At 39.5% G+C, this 17,234-nt stretch overlaps 1 protein-coding gene across 1 annotated transcript in view; it reads right to left on the reverse strand.

The window, feature by feature from the left end:
* Positions 1–1,297: 1,297 nt before the first annotated feature.
* Positions 1,298–17,234, reverse strand: part of KITLG (KIT ligand) — an 80,758-nt gene continuing 64,821 nt past the window's right edge. Inside the window, exons 7-10 of the mRNA XM_070754776.1 lie at positions 9,822–9,931; positions 7,983–8,059; positions 6,560–6,646; positions 1,298–2,486 (exon numbers count right to left, since the gene is read on the reverse strand). Coding sequence (XP_070610877.1) covers positions 6,607–6,646; positions 7,983–8,059; positions 9,822–9,931 — 227 coding nt within the window. The 3' untranslated portion in view covers positions 1,298–2,486; positions 6,560–6,606. The remainder of the gene's footprint in view (positions 2,487–6,559; positions 6,647–7,982; positions 8,060–9,821; positions 9,932–17,234) is intronic.

The following is a 17,234-nucleotide window of genomic DNA, read 5'->3' on the forward strand; positions in this document are numbered from 1 at the left end:
TCTTTACATCATATGATGAGATTATATGAATACTTTTTAAAATATCACACAGCTGTGATAAATAATTTAAGGTGACAAGATTTTAGAACGTTGTATTATTCCAAGAAAAAGGACAATTATAATTGATGATCATTCTCCTATGATGAGTAAGTAGATTAAATAATAATAATAATAATAGATTATATAAATTTATTTCATGTGTGTGTGTGTGTGTGAGAGAGAGAGATTTTTGCTGATAATAAAAAGGAAGGAAGACTAGTATAGATCTATTTTGAGCTTATTTGCTCTTGTAAGTCAGCTATACCCTTACTAGGATTTGAACTTGCAGTCTCTGCCTTATAAACCAGTGGCCTTAGCCTCTAGACTACAGGCTCTCCTCCTTATCATCTTGTACCAGGGAATGGTTATATATGATTTTTTGTTGAGTCACCCTGGTATACCCAAATATGGGAGGAGCATATATATATTGTGAAATTAAATTAAATTTAAAGATGTGGAGAAATTATTACATAATTGTAAACATTATAGTTTCAAATATGTATGAAAAGTATTTTTATTTAACAATTATATAATGCATTATCTGAAGAGTTTCATGATATTGAGAAAATAATAGACTAGTTTGATACATTTGTATTAACAATGGGTCAAAACAAACAGATCGAAATAGGTATCATTAGGCTATTTCTCTTTTGTATTCCACATAAAAATTAGCATCATCATATGTACTCCATATGAAATTCACAAGGAGAAATATATTTTCCTAGTAATACAGCAATGAATGTATCTCTGCATGTGGTCTTGTTTTGCTCCATAATACCAAAAAGCTAATGGAAATCTTTGGTTAACCAAGCCCCAATCCTGAGATGGTATGCAAAGTACTGGCAGAGAATTTGTCCATTTATTTATTTATTACACATATTTCTATACCACTCAGTTTCCAATACTATTTCTATGCAACAATATTATATTAATGACTTATGTAAAATATATATCTGAATCTTTAAAGATTTTGATTTGACTATGATATAGTATTGTATATATGTAGAATTATACCCTTAGATTCTGTATTAAACACTCTTCCTAGTACTGTGAGAATATTGCTTAATAAATAGAAGGGCTTAGTTTACAAATCATTTGTCCTTTCTCTCTAGTGGAGAATATTGAAAGAGGCCACATGCATTTTTTTTCAAGATTAGTCAAAATTAGGAATCTAGGTTTATATAACATATACTAAATATGTTACATAACTTTCTAAGAGACTGTGACAGATATGAAAATAAACAAATCTAAAAATGTGGAAGTTTAAATAAAGCATTTATTAAGCACAATGCACCATAAAGGAAATTTTAACAATAGTTTAATTAAATTTACAATAGTTTAAACTTATTATTGGATTAGTAGTTTGGAATGTAAAGCAATCCAACTATTTCATAGAAAATAAAATTCTTCAAATCTATTTTCAGGGAAAAAATAACTTAACATTATATACAGGTTTCAATGTTTTTAGTGTTCCACTAAAGTTCATGACTGGGAATTTTTCACCTGGGAATTGTTGCCAGAGTTTTGTTACAATTATCAAAAGGCTGAGAAATATTTAGACAAATAATTATTTTCCCTTAGAGCTGAAAGGGATAAAAATTAATGGAGAATTATGATATATGGTAAAGAGTGCTGCTTCTAAACCTTTTTTCAAAATATTCAAGGACATATATAAAAAGTTAAAGTAAACTTACTATCTCTGAGATGACCTAATTTCTGTTAGTATTAAGAATAGTTTAAGTACTTTGATTCAGTTTCATGATCGTTATCCCAGATAACAATTTATATTCTGCCCCTCCCACCCTCATGTACTGGAACATAACTGGCAATCTTCCTTGCAACCATCAATGGGCCAACCTAGAATATTTGTATCTAGATCACTTCTACTGAACAGGCATTAACAACATTGTCAAACCATATAATTTTTTTGACACAAAATTAACTCCACTTACATCTTTCGAAATTACTGTATCTTATTTTAAATGAAACTTTCCCTCACTAGTAGCCCCGTTCCATTGATGAAAGAAAACTAGCACATTAGTCCATTGCATAAACTTATTTGCAAGACATATACATTTCTATGAAGTTTTCTATTTTTGTCCATTTCTGCATATTTCTTCTATTCATAGTCTCCATTTGTGTATCCAATACAAACTTTCTTATATTTTGGATCACATAAATCTTCTTGCTGCATTTGCTAAAATCCACTGCAGATCCAAGGTGCAAAGATACACTTTGCTCTGCATTGAAAGTGGTAATCCTTTTTGCTGTAGACTCTTTTCTCTAGTGATGTTGAATTCCGTGTTGGTTCCACAGTAACACAGCTCTATATTGTGAATATGGAGTCACGGGCAACAGCAGCAGATGCAGACTTAGTCTGTCACTCCAAAAGGAATACAAATATGCTTAAAGCTGCTTCATTTATGAAGCAAACTTAGAACTGTTAGCTGCCTGGAAAAAGGGAAGGGAGGAAAAAGTTTAAAGTTTCAATATTTCAAAAGCTATTTCAGTGACAAATGTTCAATTTCTAATATTAGTAGAAGATACTTTTCACATAGAAATTGGTAAATGCTGCCTTGATAATGAAGGAGTCCCAAACAAGGAAGCCTTCAATTTTACTCAGTACTTAATTCAAAGTACAATAAGATTTCATTATCCTTTATTCAACCTACAACCAACCCCTTTTCCATTTGTTTTATACTGAAAACAGCTACCATTTTTAAAAAAAACAAATAAAGATAAAACAAAATATAAAAGTAAGTCAAATGGAATTATGAAAGAATAAAGAATGAATGAATGAAAATGAACCAACAGATGGATGGATGGAGACATTTCAAAGAGAGTATCCTCAGAGTGGGAGCTAAGTATCACTCCTAAGGGTAAGTTGTGAATTTTTAAATAACAGAGTATAATTTGTTTTTAAAGTATGATGACCACAGAATATGATGATTACACAATGTGACCAAAATTATTTGGCTTCTTTATACACATTTTATGTGCAACATACACAAAATTCTGATCATATTTTTATGGCCTCCAATTTTACTTCTTTTATCATACCTTGTGGATACCCTGCATAACAGAGTACATGCCATATACCAAGAATGTGTAGGAGAAGGACTTCAACATGCGCGATGCACCGGTGGGTTCTACTTATTTTCCCCAATGGTTTGCATCATGATGGAAATTCATGTTTTGCACGCATGCACTTATTTTGACCTTGCATGAATGTCCCTTCCCAGAAAATAATAAAAAAAATAGCTTCTGCACATGGGTAGAAGCAAAAATTAGCTTCTGCAGATGCACAGAAACAAAATTAAAAATGGTGGTGTCTACCGACAGCACGGACAGGACCAGTTCAGTGACATCATGACTGCTTTACTAACGGTTCTTTAGAACTTGTTAGAACCAGCAGAAAACCACTTCTGGCGATACAAATACCCCAGTGAAAACTCTGGTGGTCAAGGTAAATCTTTCATGCTTTTCCCACCTGGTATAACTATTAGAAACATACCAATTACATTTTCTATCATTTGAACATCCTATCAATTTACTATGAAAGGTATAGTGAAGGATATAGTGATGAAGTCTTGTCACCTTAGGGAAGAAAACCACATGATAAGTCAAAGGAGAAAGAAGAGATGAAGAACAGGAGACAGAAGAAATAAGAGAATGAAATTTATAGAAAATAGGTGTTTGTGAATCAGGCAGAGTAGAATTGATGCATGAACACATGTGCACAATATAGGCATTTAATCAGTCAAAACATGGCTGTAGTGTTATATCTATATGTAGAATTTGTTTAAACCTTTCTGAAGCAAATGATACAAATGGTACCTTGCTCTTCCTTGCATGCCATGTGTACAATTAGTCCTTGACCTATGATCACAATTACAACTGGGATTGCTATTGTAAATTGCTGCAGTTGTAAAGCAAGATGCCATGTCACTGCAATTATTTGTAATGGCAATCCCAGAATTCCCCAGTACAGTTGTTAACCAAGAATTGTGGGTCATCAGCTGAGTAGCTAGCTCAATCCAAGCCATTCTGGGTTTAGTCCATACCAGCCCTGACCAGTGTTCCCTCTAATTTTTTTGGGGGGTGGGCGGAAAAGTATAGTGTCTGAGCGGCACTCCCTTCGGGACTGGGCGGCACAGAAATAAATAAATAAATAAATAAATAAATAAATAAATAAATAAATAAATAAATAAATAAATAAATTAAAACAAACAAACAAACAAACAAACAAATAAAAAACCCACCCTGTTTTGCCTCAGAGAATTTCAAAATAAAATACTGTACTGTGTGTCTATAACAGTGAGCTCATAATAGGGCAACTCTATCAATATCAAAATGCCACTTAAATAGTTGAGCTAGTTTCAAACTAGATTTTGATTTTCTTTCTCTCTTCCTTACTCCCATTCTTTTTCTTTCTCTTTTCCTTCCTCTCTTTTTTCTATCTGTTTCTCTCTCTTCCTCTCTTCCTCTCTCTCTCCTTCCCTCTCACTCTTTCCCTCTCAGCTTCTGGGCAGGTTTGGAAAACTCTGAGTTGATGATGATTTTTAAGTGAGCGATTGCTCACTGCTCAGCTTAGAGGGAACTATGGCCCCAACCTTCAGTAAGTCAAAAGGCTGCCTCTGTGTCCATCACTCCCCCATCTATAACCTTTTGGCCAGCCTACATCCTGCCTTGTTTAACAAGAAGCAGCCCAACAACTAAGTGGTAGGACAGTGATGACGAACCTATGGCATGGATGCCACAGATGGCATACAGAGCCATATCTGCTCGCATGCAAGCCATTGCCCTATCTCAGATGCAATGTACATGTGTGTGCTGGCCAGCTGATTATTTTTGCTCACATAGAGGCTCTGGGAGGGCATTTTTGGTTTCCAGAGAGTCTCTAGAGTGTGTGTGGGAAGGTGTTTTTACCCTCCTGTGGCTACGGTGAAGCATCTGGAGCCTGGGGAGGGAAAAACACGACTCTACTGGGCCCACCAGAAGTTGGGAAACAGGAAATTTCCAGCCTCCAGAGGCCCCCGGGGGGGGGAGGGGCTCTGTTTTTGCCCTCTCCAGTCATTGAATTATTGGTGTGGGCACTCGTGCATGTGCGATAGCAATCGTGCACGCTCCTTTGGCACCTGAGGAAAAAAAGGTTCGCCATCAGTGTTCTAGGGCTTCTTTCCATGAAACCTCAGCACATCCTAATTGGCATTCATTCACCCAGCTCCCTTCTCTCTCCAGGCCCATATACTCTGTAGTCTAGCCAAGGAGCACCAGCAGCATTTGTTCACTCCCAATCCACCCCAGCAAACCTTTCTTCACTCACAGCCTTCTCTTCCAGTGCCTTGCATGTATCTTTCACCTCTTGCTGTCTCTGTTTTGGGCCCAAATTCTCCAATTAATCTTTCTTACTTTCCCATTTTGTGCTTCTTCTGAAGGCAGCATATTTTTGTGAAAACTGAGCTATCTTTGGAACACCTTAGGAAAGGCAGTGAAGCCTTCTGAAGGATGTGGTGTCTTTGTAAAGCTCTGCTCTCTTTTGAATGCCTTTAGAGAGAGAGAGTGCAGCTTTATGAAGACAGTGCAGCTTTACAAAGAAACACTGTCTTTGGAATGAAGAGAGAAAAAAAGTAGAAAAATAGGCAATGTTCCCCCGAGAGGCTGAGTCCAAAAAGGAAGCAGCTAAAGGTGAAAGGTCAAAGCGGGAAACTGGAAGAGAAGGCAGTTGGGCAAATGAATTCTTGCTGGTGCGTGCTGGGTTAAGTTTGGGAGCACTTGTGATTGGGAAACAAAAACCAAGAGGGCAATGTAATGAATGTTTTCTGATGTTTGCAGGAGCAGACTGGGGTGGTTCTTGACAAGCAACATCAGAGCGAGGTTCTAAGGCTGCTTTCTGCCTTTCCAAATAGGGTACAGGCCAACCAAAAGGGTAATGATATGGGGGGGGGATAAGTTATGGGGGAGTTGAAGTGATTTAAGTGTGGGCCAAGCACTGGGATTTTTATCATGCAACTGTGGCACAGGTGATAAGTTCATTTTGTCAGCACCTTTGTAACTCACAACAGTCACTGAACAATTGTCCATAAGTCCAAGGCTATCCATGTTAGCGACTGTGAATTTACTTTGATACCCCATGGACAGGTCTTAAAAGAAGCCAAAGCTGGCCAGAAATTGTCATGAATTCCTTTTGCATCATAGCTGAGCTATGCAGAGGCCAATGATGGGGAAACCTGCCAGTGCCAGATGAAATTCCAGTCTTCAAGAGGCACAGCCTGTTCCTGTGTCCCAGGGCAAAGGTTCAGATGTTCATGTAATAAGACATCATTTTAAATGGTTATTTGAAAGAGAGCAAGAAGGGACATTATTTTAGACTGTGGCAGTATTGTCAATAAGGGCAGCATATCAATGTTCTGAGGGTATATAGGTTTATATGAGAAACTCTGAAAGAATTAGTGCAAAGTTCAGTCAACTGGTGACTTGAAACCCCTCAGTGATAAACTCAAATATTTTGTTTCAATACTTGCCTAGACGTGAAGCAGTAACAGTGTATATATAAAAAAGAAATAGCTACACTTGTAGAAGCGATTTGTCTTTGTGCTGCAACATACTGAAAAAGAAATAAAAAACAAAGTGCTTTTTCAATCTTTTATGACAACTGCATTTTTGAAATTATAAAAATAATTTCAGATGGGTATTTGTTAAGAACATTCCACAATTACTTATTTAAAATATATTTAAAATAGAATATAACAATATATAGTGCAGGGGGAAATGCATTAGACTTAAAGATAACAAACCTGTCAACAACATAGACTTCTAAACTCTCTGTTTTGCAATTTTATAATGTTTGCATACTAACAATGCCCCATTGTGTAGCCATTCTGTAGTAAACCTGTGCCTAACAAAAGTCATGAGTTACCGTATTTTTCAGAGTATAAGATACACCGGAATATAAGATGCAATTTAGTTTTGGGGTAGGAAAACAAGGAAAAAATGCCTCTGCCCCCCAGCAATTTGGCTCCTAACAAACAGCACAGATGTTAAATACTGTTTGCTGTGTATTTCTGTGCATGTGTGTCTGACCCATAGAAATAGCAAAGAATTGGAGAAATGTACATTATTGCAGTATATTAATGCCAGAAAGCTTTTTAAAATGGTGTCACAGTAACTCCTCCTAATTATTTAAATAGATTTACTCCAAACATGACTAAAAGATGGTTTAACTCAGCTGCCTTATCTTAATACTAAAACAGGACACTGTTACATTTCAGATTATACTTTTACAGATCTTTAAAATTGATGTGGCTTTCTGGAAGTATTCTCTGTTATTTAAAAGAAGATTCAATAGAACTGGGTCTCTTCAGATCAAGCATTTATTTTAAAAGGCTTCTTCATTTTATTAAGTTGTCTAGAACAATAATAAAGCATTCTTTAAAAAATGAGTCTAATAATTTGAACATTCTATAGACATTTATAGTTATTGACTTACCTCATTGCAGTTTCAGCAGCCCAACTTTGCCAGCAGTCCACCTCCCAGCAATTTTCCTCCTTGCAGCTAGTTTCACTTTCAGTTCTAGCACTTGCATGCCTGTGCTGAATCAGCTGTAGGTTAGGAGGCTGATAATCACTTGCTTTTGCAAGCTCTGCACTATTTGCTGCAAGGAGGTAAATTACTGGGAAGCAGAGACCAAAGGGTGGAGATGACTCATTTTTTAAAGATCTAATTAATAGTATTAATAGTAATAATAATACATTTTGTGTATAAAATGTATGCAGGTTTTCACCCTCTTTTTGGAGGTAAAAAGGTATTTCTTATAATCCAAAAATACGGTACATATCTTAAAAGTCCTAGAATCTTTCAGGATCAAAAGTACCAAAACATATATTGAAATTTAGGAAATAGTATCTTAACAGACAATCAAGTCAAAATTAAATTAAAATACCTTATCTCATTATCATCTTGGTTGATGTTAGATTGTGCAGTCTGGTGAATTTTTAGTATATGCCTACAGGTCCTTTTCTATAGAAAAATAAGAAAACAGGCCTTATGGTAATGTAGAAAAAAATTACAATATAATCAATTGCATTTTTTTTAAAAAAATGAAATACTAAACGCATGCTGTTACTCAGAGGAAAGAGGAAAAGAATAGGAGTCAAATCTCCTTTTCTTTCCATTGATCCCATCTCTGGGAGATCAAAATTACTGTCCATGTAGTTTTCTTTGCAACCATACAGCATGGAAATTGTTTGCCACTGCTTTTGTACATAAGTGTGACTGTGTATAAATTTTCTTTCAGCCCAACTTTTTCTTATTATTTATTGATAGCAGAAAGATATGAAAGCAAAATAACCCTTATGCCTCTTTGTACTATGATTATTTAATTGTTGCAGAAGGGCAGAGGTGGGCTACAATCCGGAACGCTAAATTGCACTTGCTGCTGCGGCTCGTAAGTTCTTGCAGGGCCGGCGTGATTTTGCTGCTGCACCTGTGGAGGAAACAAAATCAGGTGCGCCGTGTTTCAGTGAGTTTTTTTTTGCTTCCACGCATGCTGAAACATGGGTGCACCTGCGGCTCCGTGTGTGATTTTGCTACCTCCACAGGTGCAGCAGCAAAATAACGCTGGCCCCACAAGAACTTATGAGCCACAACAGCAAGCACAATTTAGCGTTCTGGCTCATAGCCCACCGCTGCAGAAGAGTCACATTATACCACTTATTGTTATAACTTCATAACTGTAGGAAGCACAATCCTTGAATTTCACATCACAGATGTTTGACCCTGGGAAAAATAATATTACCCTCAGCTAATCCCCACAATTAAGACTATAAATGTTATAGAACATTTATAGTCCTAATTGTGTGGATTAGTTAAGAGTCCTTCCATTCCCTGCTATCCTGTCAGAGCTGAAGAAGCTTCTTGGATGAGCAGCGAAATATCTTCAAAAGAAAAAACAAGAAAGTCCAATTGCCTCCTGAAAAAAGCAACTTTGGGACATTAGCTAAGAATATATTTCAGTAGTCTTTTACTGCAATGGTCTCCAACTTTTTAGGCACCAGGGACTAGTTCTATGGAGAAAAGTTTTTCTGTGTACCAGAAGGGTTGTGGTTTCATTTGCAACCTGTACCTCACAGAGGGGGCTTTGCTTGTCTGTGCAACCTGGTTTCTGGCATGCCACGGCCCAGCACTGGGGGTTGGGGACCCCTGTTCTACTGGATAATACTCACTATATCAACTAGGCCTGGAAATCCTTGAAGCTTTGTAATTTTTGCAGCATTAAAAAAAATATTTATCATTGCAAGCCTATGAAATCAAACTGCTGTTGCCAGTTCCAAACTGGCATTCAATTCCACATCAATACATTTTCCTCTTCACTAGGAATCTAATTCCACACTGGAGAACTGTTGTCTGTCAACAACTCATCTGTCTCTAGACAGGATAGAGAGGAAGGGAAAGTAAAGTAAAATGACAAGGCTTTCTAGAAACAGAAATTTTTTAAAAACCTTTTCCTCAAATCCTGACTGAAAAAGTTTTATTGATATATTTGTTTAACAGGAAACCAAGGTACTGTACTCTAGGGCAGTGTTTCCCAACTTTGGCCACTTGAAGATATCTGGACTTCAACTCCCAGAATTCCCCAGCCAGCGAATGCTGGTTGGGGAATTCTGGGAGTTGAAGTCCAGATATCTTCAAGTGGCCAAGGTTGGGAAACACTGCTCTATGGCGCATATGATGCTTCAATTTAGTACCCCCTTTAACCAATCATATATTTGATATTTCTCACCTTCCAGCATATGGCTCCCAAAACACAGCCAAAAACAAAAGCCAACAATGATGAAAGTGCTATGCTTAATATTTGATTGCTAGATTTACTGAGGAAGTCCAATTCTGCTTCTGGAATGATATTAAAAAAACATTTTGGATTAATGAAGACAGATTAAAACAAAACAAAATCTCCAGGGTAACAATATTAAACTTATGAGTCATGTGTTTGGTAATACTTTTCTACTCCTTACATTGTAAAGATACCTTTAAAGTAGTTTGTGGTTTTATTAGGAAGCGTTTGGCTGCCTGATATTCACAGCTTTATTTGCACTTCACTCGGGAAAGGCAAACATTCTGGCAATTTTATAATCTCATGTAACCATCTGCAAAGGAACACTTACCAAGTTGTCCTCTCGTTTTCTCTTGGCTGGATTTTCTGCTAAAGGTCTCTCCTCCCCATTTAAACTAGACCACATAATTTATCAGAAAAATATGCTTAGAAGCCACAAATGTGAATTCTCAGAGGCCGAGCAGCATGAACTGAAAAATGACAAGGATTTTCCCCACTGTTCATTGGAGAATAAAGTGCTATTAGCAAGAGCAGCCACACTGGCCACTGAAAAAATAGATGGGGCACTTTGCTCATCTGAACCTTAGAAAGGCAAGCTATACTAAGACATAGCCTCAACCTTAGTAACTTCAAGACATGTGAATATTGATTCCCAGAATTCTCTAGCCAGCATGCTGATTAAGGGAATGCTGAGAGTTGAAGTCCACATATCTTAAATTTGTCATCTTCTAAGCCATTACAGAAGCATTAAAGAAGCTAAACAGTAGCCTGCTGTCTATCTGAAACCCATTGTCCCAACCATGATCAGCACAGGTTTGTAGCAATGGCCTTAAGAAAGCATTAAAATAATTCTTGCTCCGTCTCTGGAAGTTTCTTTTGTTTGGAATCTTGGTATGACTCAGCTCCTATATCTATGTATGGTAGCTTCCCATATTTTTGTGTTATACTTATGTAGGACAGCCATCATATGCATATGTATATTCCATAGCAAAATACGTTCTGAAAGAGTGAAAGATATGAAGAGTCCCCATGAGATGAGATATAGAGACAGTATCTTTGAGTGAATTTTGGAAGTGCTTGTGTTTATATTACCTAATTATCTGCTATCTTTGCAAAGAGCACCTGGTGGCTTTAGGTTTCTACAGTTCATTTAGCAAGAAACTCTAAAGTTAATCCTGATATGATAATAGGATTGCAGATTGAGTTTTATCCACTTTGCCACTAGAAATATCCAGAAAATGAGATACAGTATTTCTTTATTTATCTTTCTCAGTAAGAAACTAGTACAGTGGTACCTCGGTTCTCGACCACAATTCGTTCCAGAAGTGTGGTCGAGAACCGATTTGGTTGAGTACCAAATTAATTTATCCCATAGGAAATAATGGAAATGGGTTTAATTGGTTTCCAGCCCCTATTTCCTTTATTTCCTATGGGATAAAGATCTGAGGAGCTCTATAGTCTAAGCACTCCAAGCTGTAGGAAGGGTGGGGGCAGCTGCAATACCGGCAGTTTCAGGGGGGGCTCCTTTCCTCAGTGGTTCGTCTTGTAGCTGTAGGCAGCTACACCAACTTTCTCCTTCCCGGCGATGGCGGCGGCGGCTTTCCTTCAAGCAGCAGCAGCGCCGGGAACGTCACATGAGAAAGGGAAGCTGCTGACGTTCCCGGGGCTGCTGCTGCTCAAAGGAAGGAGAAAGTTGGTGTAGCTGCTTAAAGGGAACAAGATGAACCACCGAGGAAAGGAGGCCCCCCCAAAGCTGCTGGTATTGTAGCTGCCCCCACCCTTCCTACAGCTTGGAGCGCTTAGACTAGAGACTGGGAGACTGTTTAGTGGGCAGCCAGGATGGGCGTGTCGGATTCTGACTCCCATTCCGTCTCACCCCGTCCCCTCAGATCTTGTAGCATTTCGGATAATAAACAAAATTTTCTGTGGCTGTTCGATATCCGAATTTTTGTTCAGATACCGAAGCAAATTTTTGCCAAAAATTTTGTTCGGTATCCGAAATGTACGAGAACCAAAGCGCTCGAGAACCGAGGTACCACTGTATATCATGATTTCCTGCAATTCTTTGTCATCAGTTTTCTTTGACTATTCCTCTTATTCATTTTCTTGGACAAGAACTCTAAATCTGGCAAGTATTAACATCTACTTAACATTTGATCCTAACATGGGAATAACTATAGTATATGTGATATTTTATTTATTTATACATTTATCAAACAATTATAGCATGCTAATTTGTATAAATAAAACATTAGAAAAGTAATGATAAAAAGTAATGATAGAAGACAATAGAACACATAATTCTTTAATAATATTATCACTCTACACACACCCACACAAACACACACATCTATCTATCTATCTATCTATCTATCTATCTATCTATCTATCTATCCATCATCTATCCATTCACCCACATCCCCATCCGTCCATCCACCCATCCATCCATCTATCCATTCTGACATAGTGTAGCTTCTGCTGTTTGAATAATTCACTTTGTTTACACATTAGCCCTATGCTGTCTCAATACTATATACCAGTGTTTCCCAACCGGTGTGCCGCAGCACACTGGTGTGCCGCGAGACATGGTCAGGTGTGCCGCGAGGCGGAGGCCAGCAAAGGTTGTTTTGAAAGTCGGCCCCCTCGTGCGCATGGCTTATCCTCACTAATAGCGGCGGGCAATAGCCGGGGGAGGGGCGGCTTCTGCAAGTGGGAGCTCCAGGGCTGAGGCTTCCACTTGTGGCTGTCCCCGCCCGATCCGTCCTTCTCTCCGGCTTTCTTGGGGCGCGGCTCCTCCCACAGCTGTGGCTGCAGCGGCGCTGGCGATCCGTCCGCTAGCCGCTCCGAGCACTGTGGGAACGCCCACCCCTCTCACAGTCCCGCTCGGTCTTCTCGGCCACCTACATGCTGCGGGAAGCCCGGGAAAATCAAGCAGAGCGCCCAGGCCAGGCAGAAGAATGCCGCCGCCTTGCTATCCCGCTTCTCTCTGGCCATGCGGTTGCAGAAGCAAGCTCTCCCCCCTCAAACGCACACTTTCGGCTGGGCAGGGGGCGAAGCCGACCCCCCGGCTGCCGGCATAGGAGGCTCGCTCGAGCCTCAGAAAGGAGGCGGATTCAGGCAAAGAGCCCGGTGCAACGGGTGCAGCGTTGGAAAGCGAGCGGGCGGTGGGGGCGCTTCGCTTCTGCCTTCCTGAGGCCCTTTTTTTGGGCTCCGCGTCCGGCGAGTTTCTGCCTTGCCTTGCCTACTTAACACGGCGGGAGAGATGCTAATTCCCATCCCAAACAGTCCGTCTTTTCCCTCAGGAGTGGGTGGGCATTTTGTCCCTGGCACCACATCAGCAGCATCAGGAGGACAACAGATGACTAATCCCACCAGAGAACAAGAGAGAGAAAGCATGAGAGAGAAAGAAAATAAGAGAGAGAACGAGAGAGAGCAAAAGAGAGAGAGAGGGGTGCTTCTTGAAGCATATGGTAAAAAGCACCCAAATAATAAGAAACCCCCCCCCCCAGCCCACACCTGTTTTTGAAAAGAATAAAAGAGGGAAAAAACCCAGCCCTCAACTGGTTTTGGAAATGGTTCGAGTGTGTATACACACACACGCATAAAGGGGGGAGAGAGACAGGGATGGAAAAAGAGGAGAAGTGAGAGGGAGAAGGAATGAGGGAAAAAGGGAGGAAGAGAGAGAAATGAGAAACATGAGAGAGAAAAGGGGGAAAGACAGGAGAAGTACCCAGAAATTAGAGAGAGGTATAAATTTGAGGAGGGATGATTGATGATTGACTGTATTTATAAGAGGATGTTACATGGGATTGTTTATATGAGGGGGTTATTTATGTATGTATGTATGTATGTATGTATGTATGTATGTATGTATGTATGTATTTATTTATTTATTTATTTATTAGATTTGTGTCATTTTGGTTGGTGGTGTGTCCCAGGATTTTGTAAATGTAAAAAATGTGCCGCGGCTCAAAAAAGGTTGAAAATCACTGCTATATACAAAGGATACTATTCAATCATCAAAAATTAATACATAAGTATACTATTAGAATGGCTTTTTTGGGAGCAGAGTGCCAAGGGATATAGTACATAAGAAAAAAAGACAAATAGGGCTATATCACTCATATGGACAGCACTTGGATTTAGATTTGCTTTAGTAAATTTTGTTGCAAGTCTTTATTTTTCAGGTGTTCCAAAGCAGAGGTCTTCAACTTTGGCAAAAGCAAAGTTGGCTGAAGAATTCTGGGAATTGAAATCCACAAATCTTAAAGTTGCCAAGGTTAAAGACCCCTGTTCTAAAGGATCAATTTGGGGATTCTTTAAAAAATTAAAAGCTCACATACAGTCTGTCTAATTGAGTATTGTTTTTCAAAGCTGGAGAAGTATGGACGAAATCCACCACCTGCACTCTCACATATGAATGATTCAGTGCACAATTCAGCATTATTATTATTATTATTATTATTATTATTATTATTATTATTATTATTATTTATTAGATTTGTATGCCACCCCTCTCCGAAGACTCAGAGTGGCTCACAACGATAAAGCATATTACAAATCCAATTATTAAAGCAGTTTAAAACCCTTAGTGTAAAAACAATCAAACATCCCAAACATCCCATGTATAAAACGGACCAGCACAGGGGAATTAAGAAGTTTGCAAAAGGCAAGGAGGGTGGGGGCAGTCCTGATCTCTGGGGGGAGTTGATTCCAGAGGGTTGGGGCAGCCACTGAGAAGGCTCTTCCTCTGGGCCCCACCAGACGACATTGTTTCAACAACAGGACCTGGAGAAAGCCAGCTCGGTGGGACCTAATCGGTCACTGGGATTCGTGCAGCAGAAGGTGGGCCCAGAGATATTCTGGTCCGATGCCATGAAGGGCTTTATAGGTCATTACCAACACTTTGAATTGTGACCAGAAACTGATCAGCAACCAATGCAGACTGCGGAGTGTTGGTTTGACACGGGCATGTCTAGGAAAGCCCATGATTGCTCTCGCAGCTGCATTCTGCGCGATCTGAAATTTCCAAACGCTCTTCAAAGATAGCCCCATGTAGAGAGCATTACAGTAATCGAACCTCGCGGTGATGAGGGCATGAGTGACTATGAGCAGTGACTCCCGGTCCAGATAGGGCTGCAACTGGTGCACCAGGTGAACCTGGGCAAACACCCCCCTAAAAGATGGTGCTCTAATGTGAGCTGTGGATCGAAGAGGATGCCCAAGTTGTGGACCCTCTCTGAGGGGGTCAATAATCCCCCCCGGGTAATGCACGGACAGATGGAATTGTCCTTGGGAGGCAAGACCCACAGCCACTCTGTCTTATCAAGGTTGACTTTGAGTCTGTTGACACCCATCCAGACCCTAACAGCCTCCAGGCACCGGCACATCACTTCTACTGCTTCATTGACTGGACATGGGGTGGAGATGGACAGCTGGGTATCATCATTGTACTGATGATACCTCACCCCATGCCTCTGGATGATCTCACCCAGTGGTTTCATGTGGATATTAAATAGCAGTGGGCAGAAGACTGACCCCTGAGGCACCCCACAAGGGAGAGACCTAGAGCTTGACCTCTGACCCCCCACTAACACCAACTGCGATGGACCGGAGAGGTAGGAGGAGAACCACTGAAGAACAGTGCCTCCCATTCCCAACCCGTCCAGCCGGTGCAGAAGGATACCATGGTCGATGGTATAGAAAGCCACTGAGAGGTCAAGAAGCACCAGGACAGAGGACAAACACCTGTCCCGGACCTGCCAGAGATCATCCATCAATGCGACCAAAGCAGTTTCTGTGCTATAGCCAGGCCTGAAACCTGACTGTTGAGGGCCTAGATAATTGGCTTCTTCCAAGGACTGCTGGAGCTGGAGAACCACCACCTTCTCGACAACCTTCCCCATAAAGGGAAGATTGGAGACTGGACGATAGTTGTTGAGAATGGCTGGGTCCAGGGAAGGCTTTGTGTAAGCACAAATGATATACCCAATGGCAATAGCCATGTTTATAAATGTACTTGTAAAGATATTAGCTGCTAGCTCTAGTTCAGCAGTTCAAATCTCACACCAGCTCAAGGCTGACTCAGCCATCCATCCTTCCAAGGTGGGTAAAATAAAGACCCAGATTGTTGGGGGCAATATGATGATTCTGTAAAACATTTAGAGAGGGCTATAAAAGCACTATAGAGTGGTATATAAGTCTAAACGCTATTGCTATTGCTATCTTCATTAATTAGCTTCAGAATGCACTGTACCTTTCAGACTTTTGGGTACTTGCAAAGATTATAACAATTCTCTAACTGTTCGAGTTGGCCTTTTCAAAGGATGGACAGACTAAACTTGTGTTGTACTTTTTAGTTCTCATTAGTTATTTATAGATGAACAGTTAAAATTGAAATCTGATTGAAATTAAATGTAATTCCAGCCAATATTAAATTAGATAACCATCCACTAAAAATGCTAAAGGATACTTTCAATTCAAATTATTCACCTTTTCATTCAAAATATCTGCTACGTCAGCACTCCGAAGCCATCATGTGGAGTTAGAGGTTTTGGCCTGCCATGATAATTATAAGATTTTATTGCCCATTTTTCTTCAACTAACAATCCTGCATACTCCTATTTAAGCCAAATATTTAGCTGCACTGTAAATACAGTTTGGCAATTCATAGTTTATAAATTTATCTATATTTTTAATCTTGTTTTTATGCAGATTTATCCAACATTGTTTGAACTTTTCTTAGGCCTTTCAGGCATGCTAACTTCAACATGAAATTTTAATCAAGCAGAACAGATATTTCATGCCTGCATAATTCATAGATGATTATTTTACACCCAGTAAGCCAACTGTAAAAGATAAAATGTGAAAAATCTTAAATGTATTTGATCATAGTAGGTCTAGAGGACATTGCCTTATATCACGTTAAATATTATCAATCTAACCAGCATTGTGTATAATGACCAGTAAAGACTTTCCAAAATTACAGACAGTTGTTCAAATTGCTCCTTTTTTATATAGAGATCAAATTGGAACTCTAGGCCTATGACCAAATCCATCATGTCTATTTTTATTACATGTGCCAAGTCTTAACTGTGAAAGTCCAGGTATCTGCTAGATCAGGGGTCTCCAACCTTGGCAACTTTAAAACTTTAAAGCTGTGGAATTCTGGGAGTTGAAGTCCATAAGTCTTAAAGTTGCCAAGGTTGGAGATCCCTGGCTAGATGGCACCACAGAAATTTCCAAATCCTACACGGGAAGAAACCCAAATATACCAAGACCGTCATACCTGTACCTGTGAAAATCTGTTCGGCGTTCGGGAGGCTGCTGGAAAGCCCCCGGCTGTTTTAAAAGGTGACCGCC

Source organism: Erythrolamprus reginae, chromosome 6 (genome assembly GCF_031021105.1).
Source record: "Erythrolamprus reginae isolate rEryReg1 chromosome 6, rEryReg1.hap1, whole genome shotgun sequence".
In the NCBI taxonomy this organism is placed as follows: domain Eukaryota; kingdom Metazoa; phylum Chordata; class Lepidosauria; order Squamata; family Dipsadidae; genus Erythrolamprus; species Erythrolamprus reginae.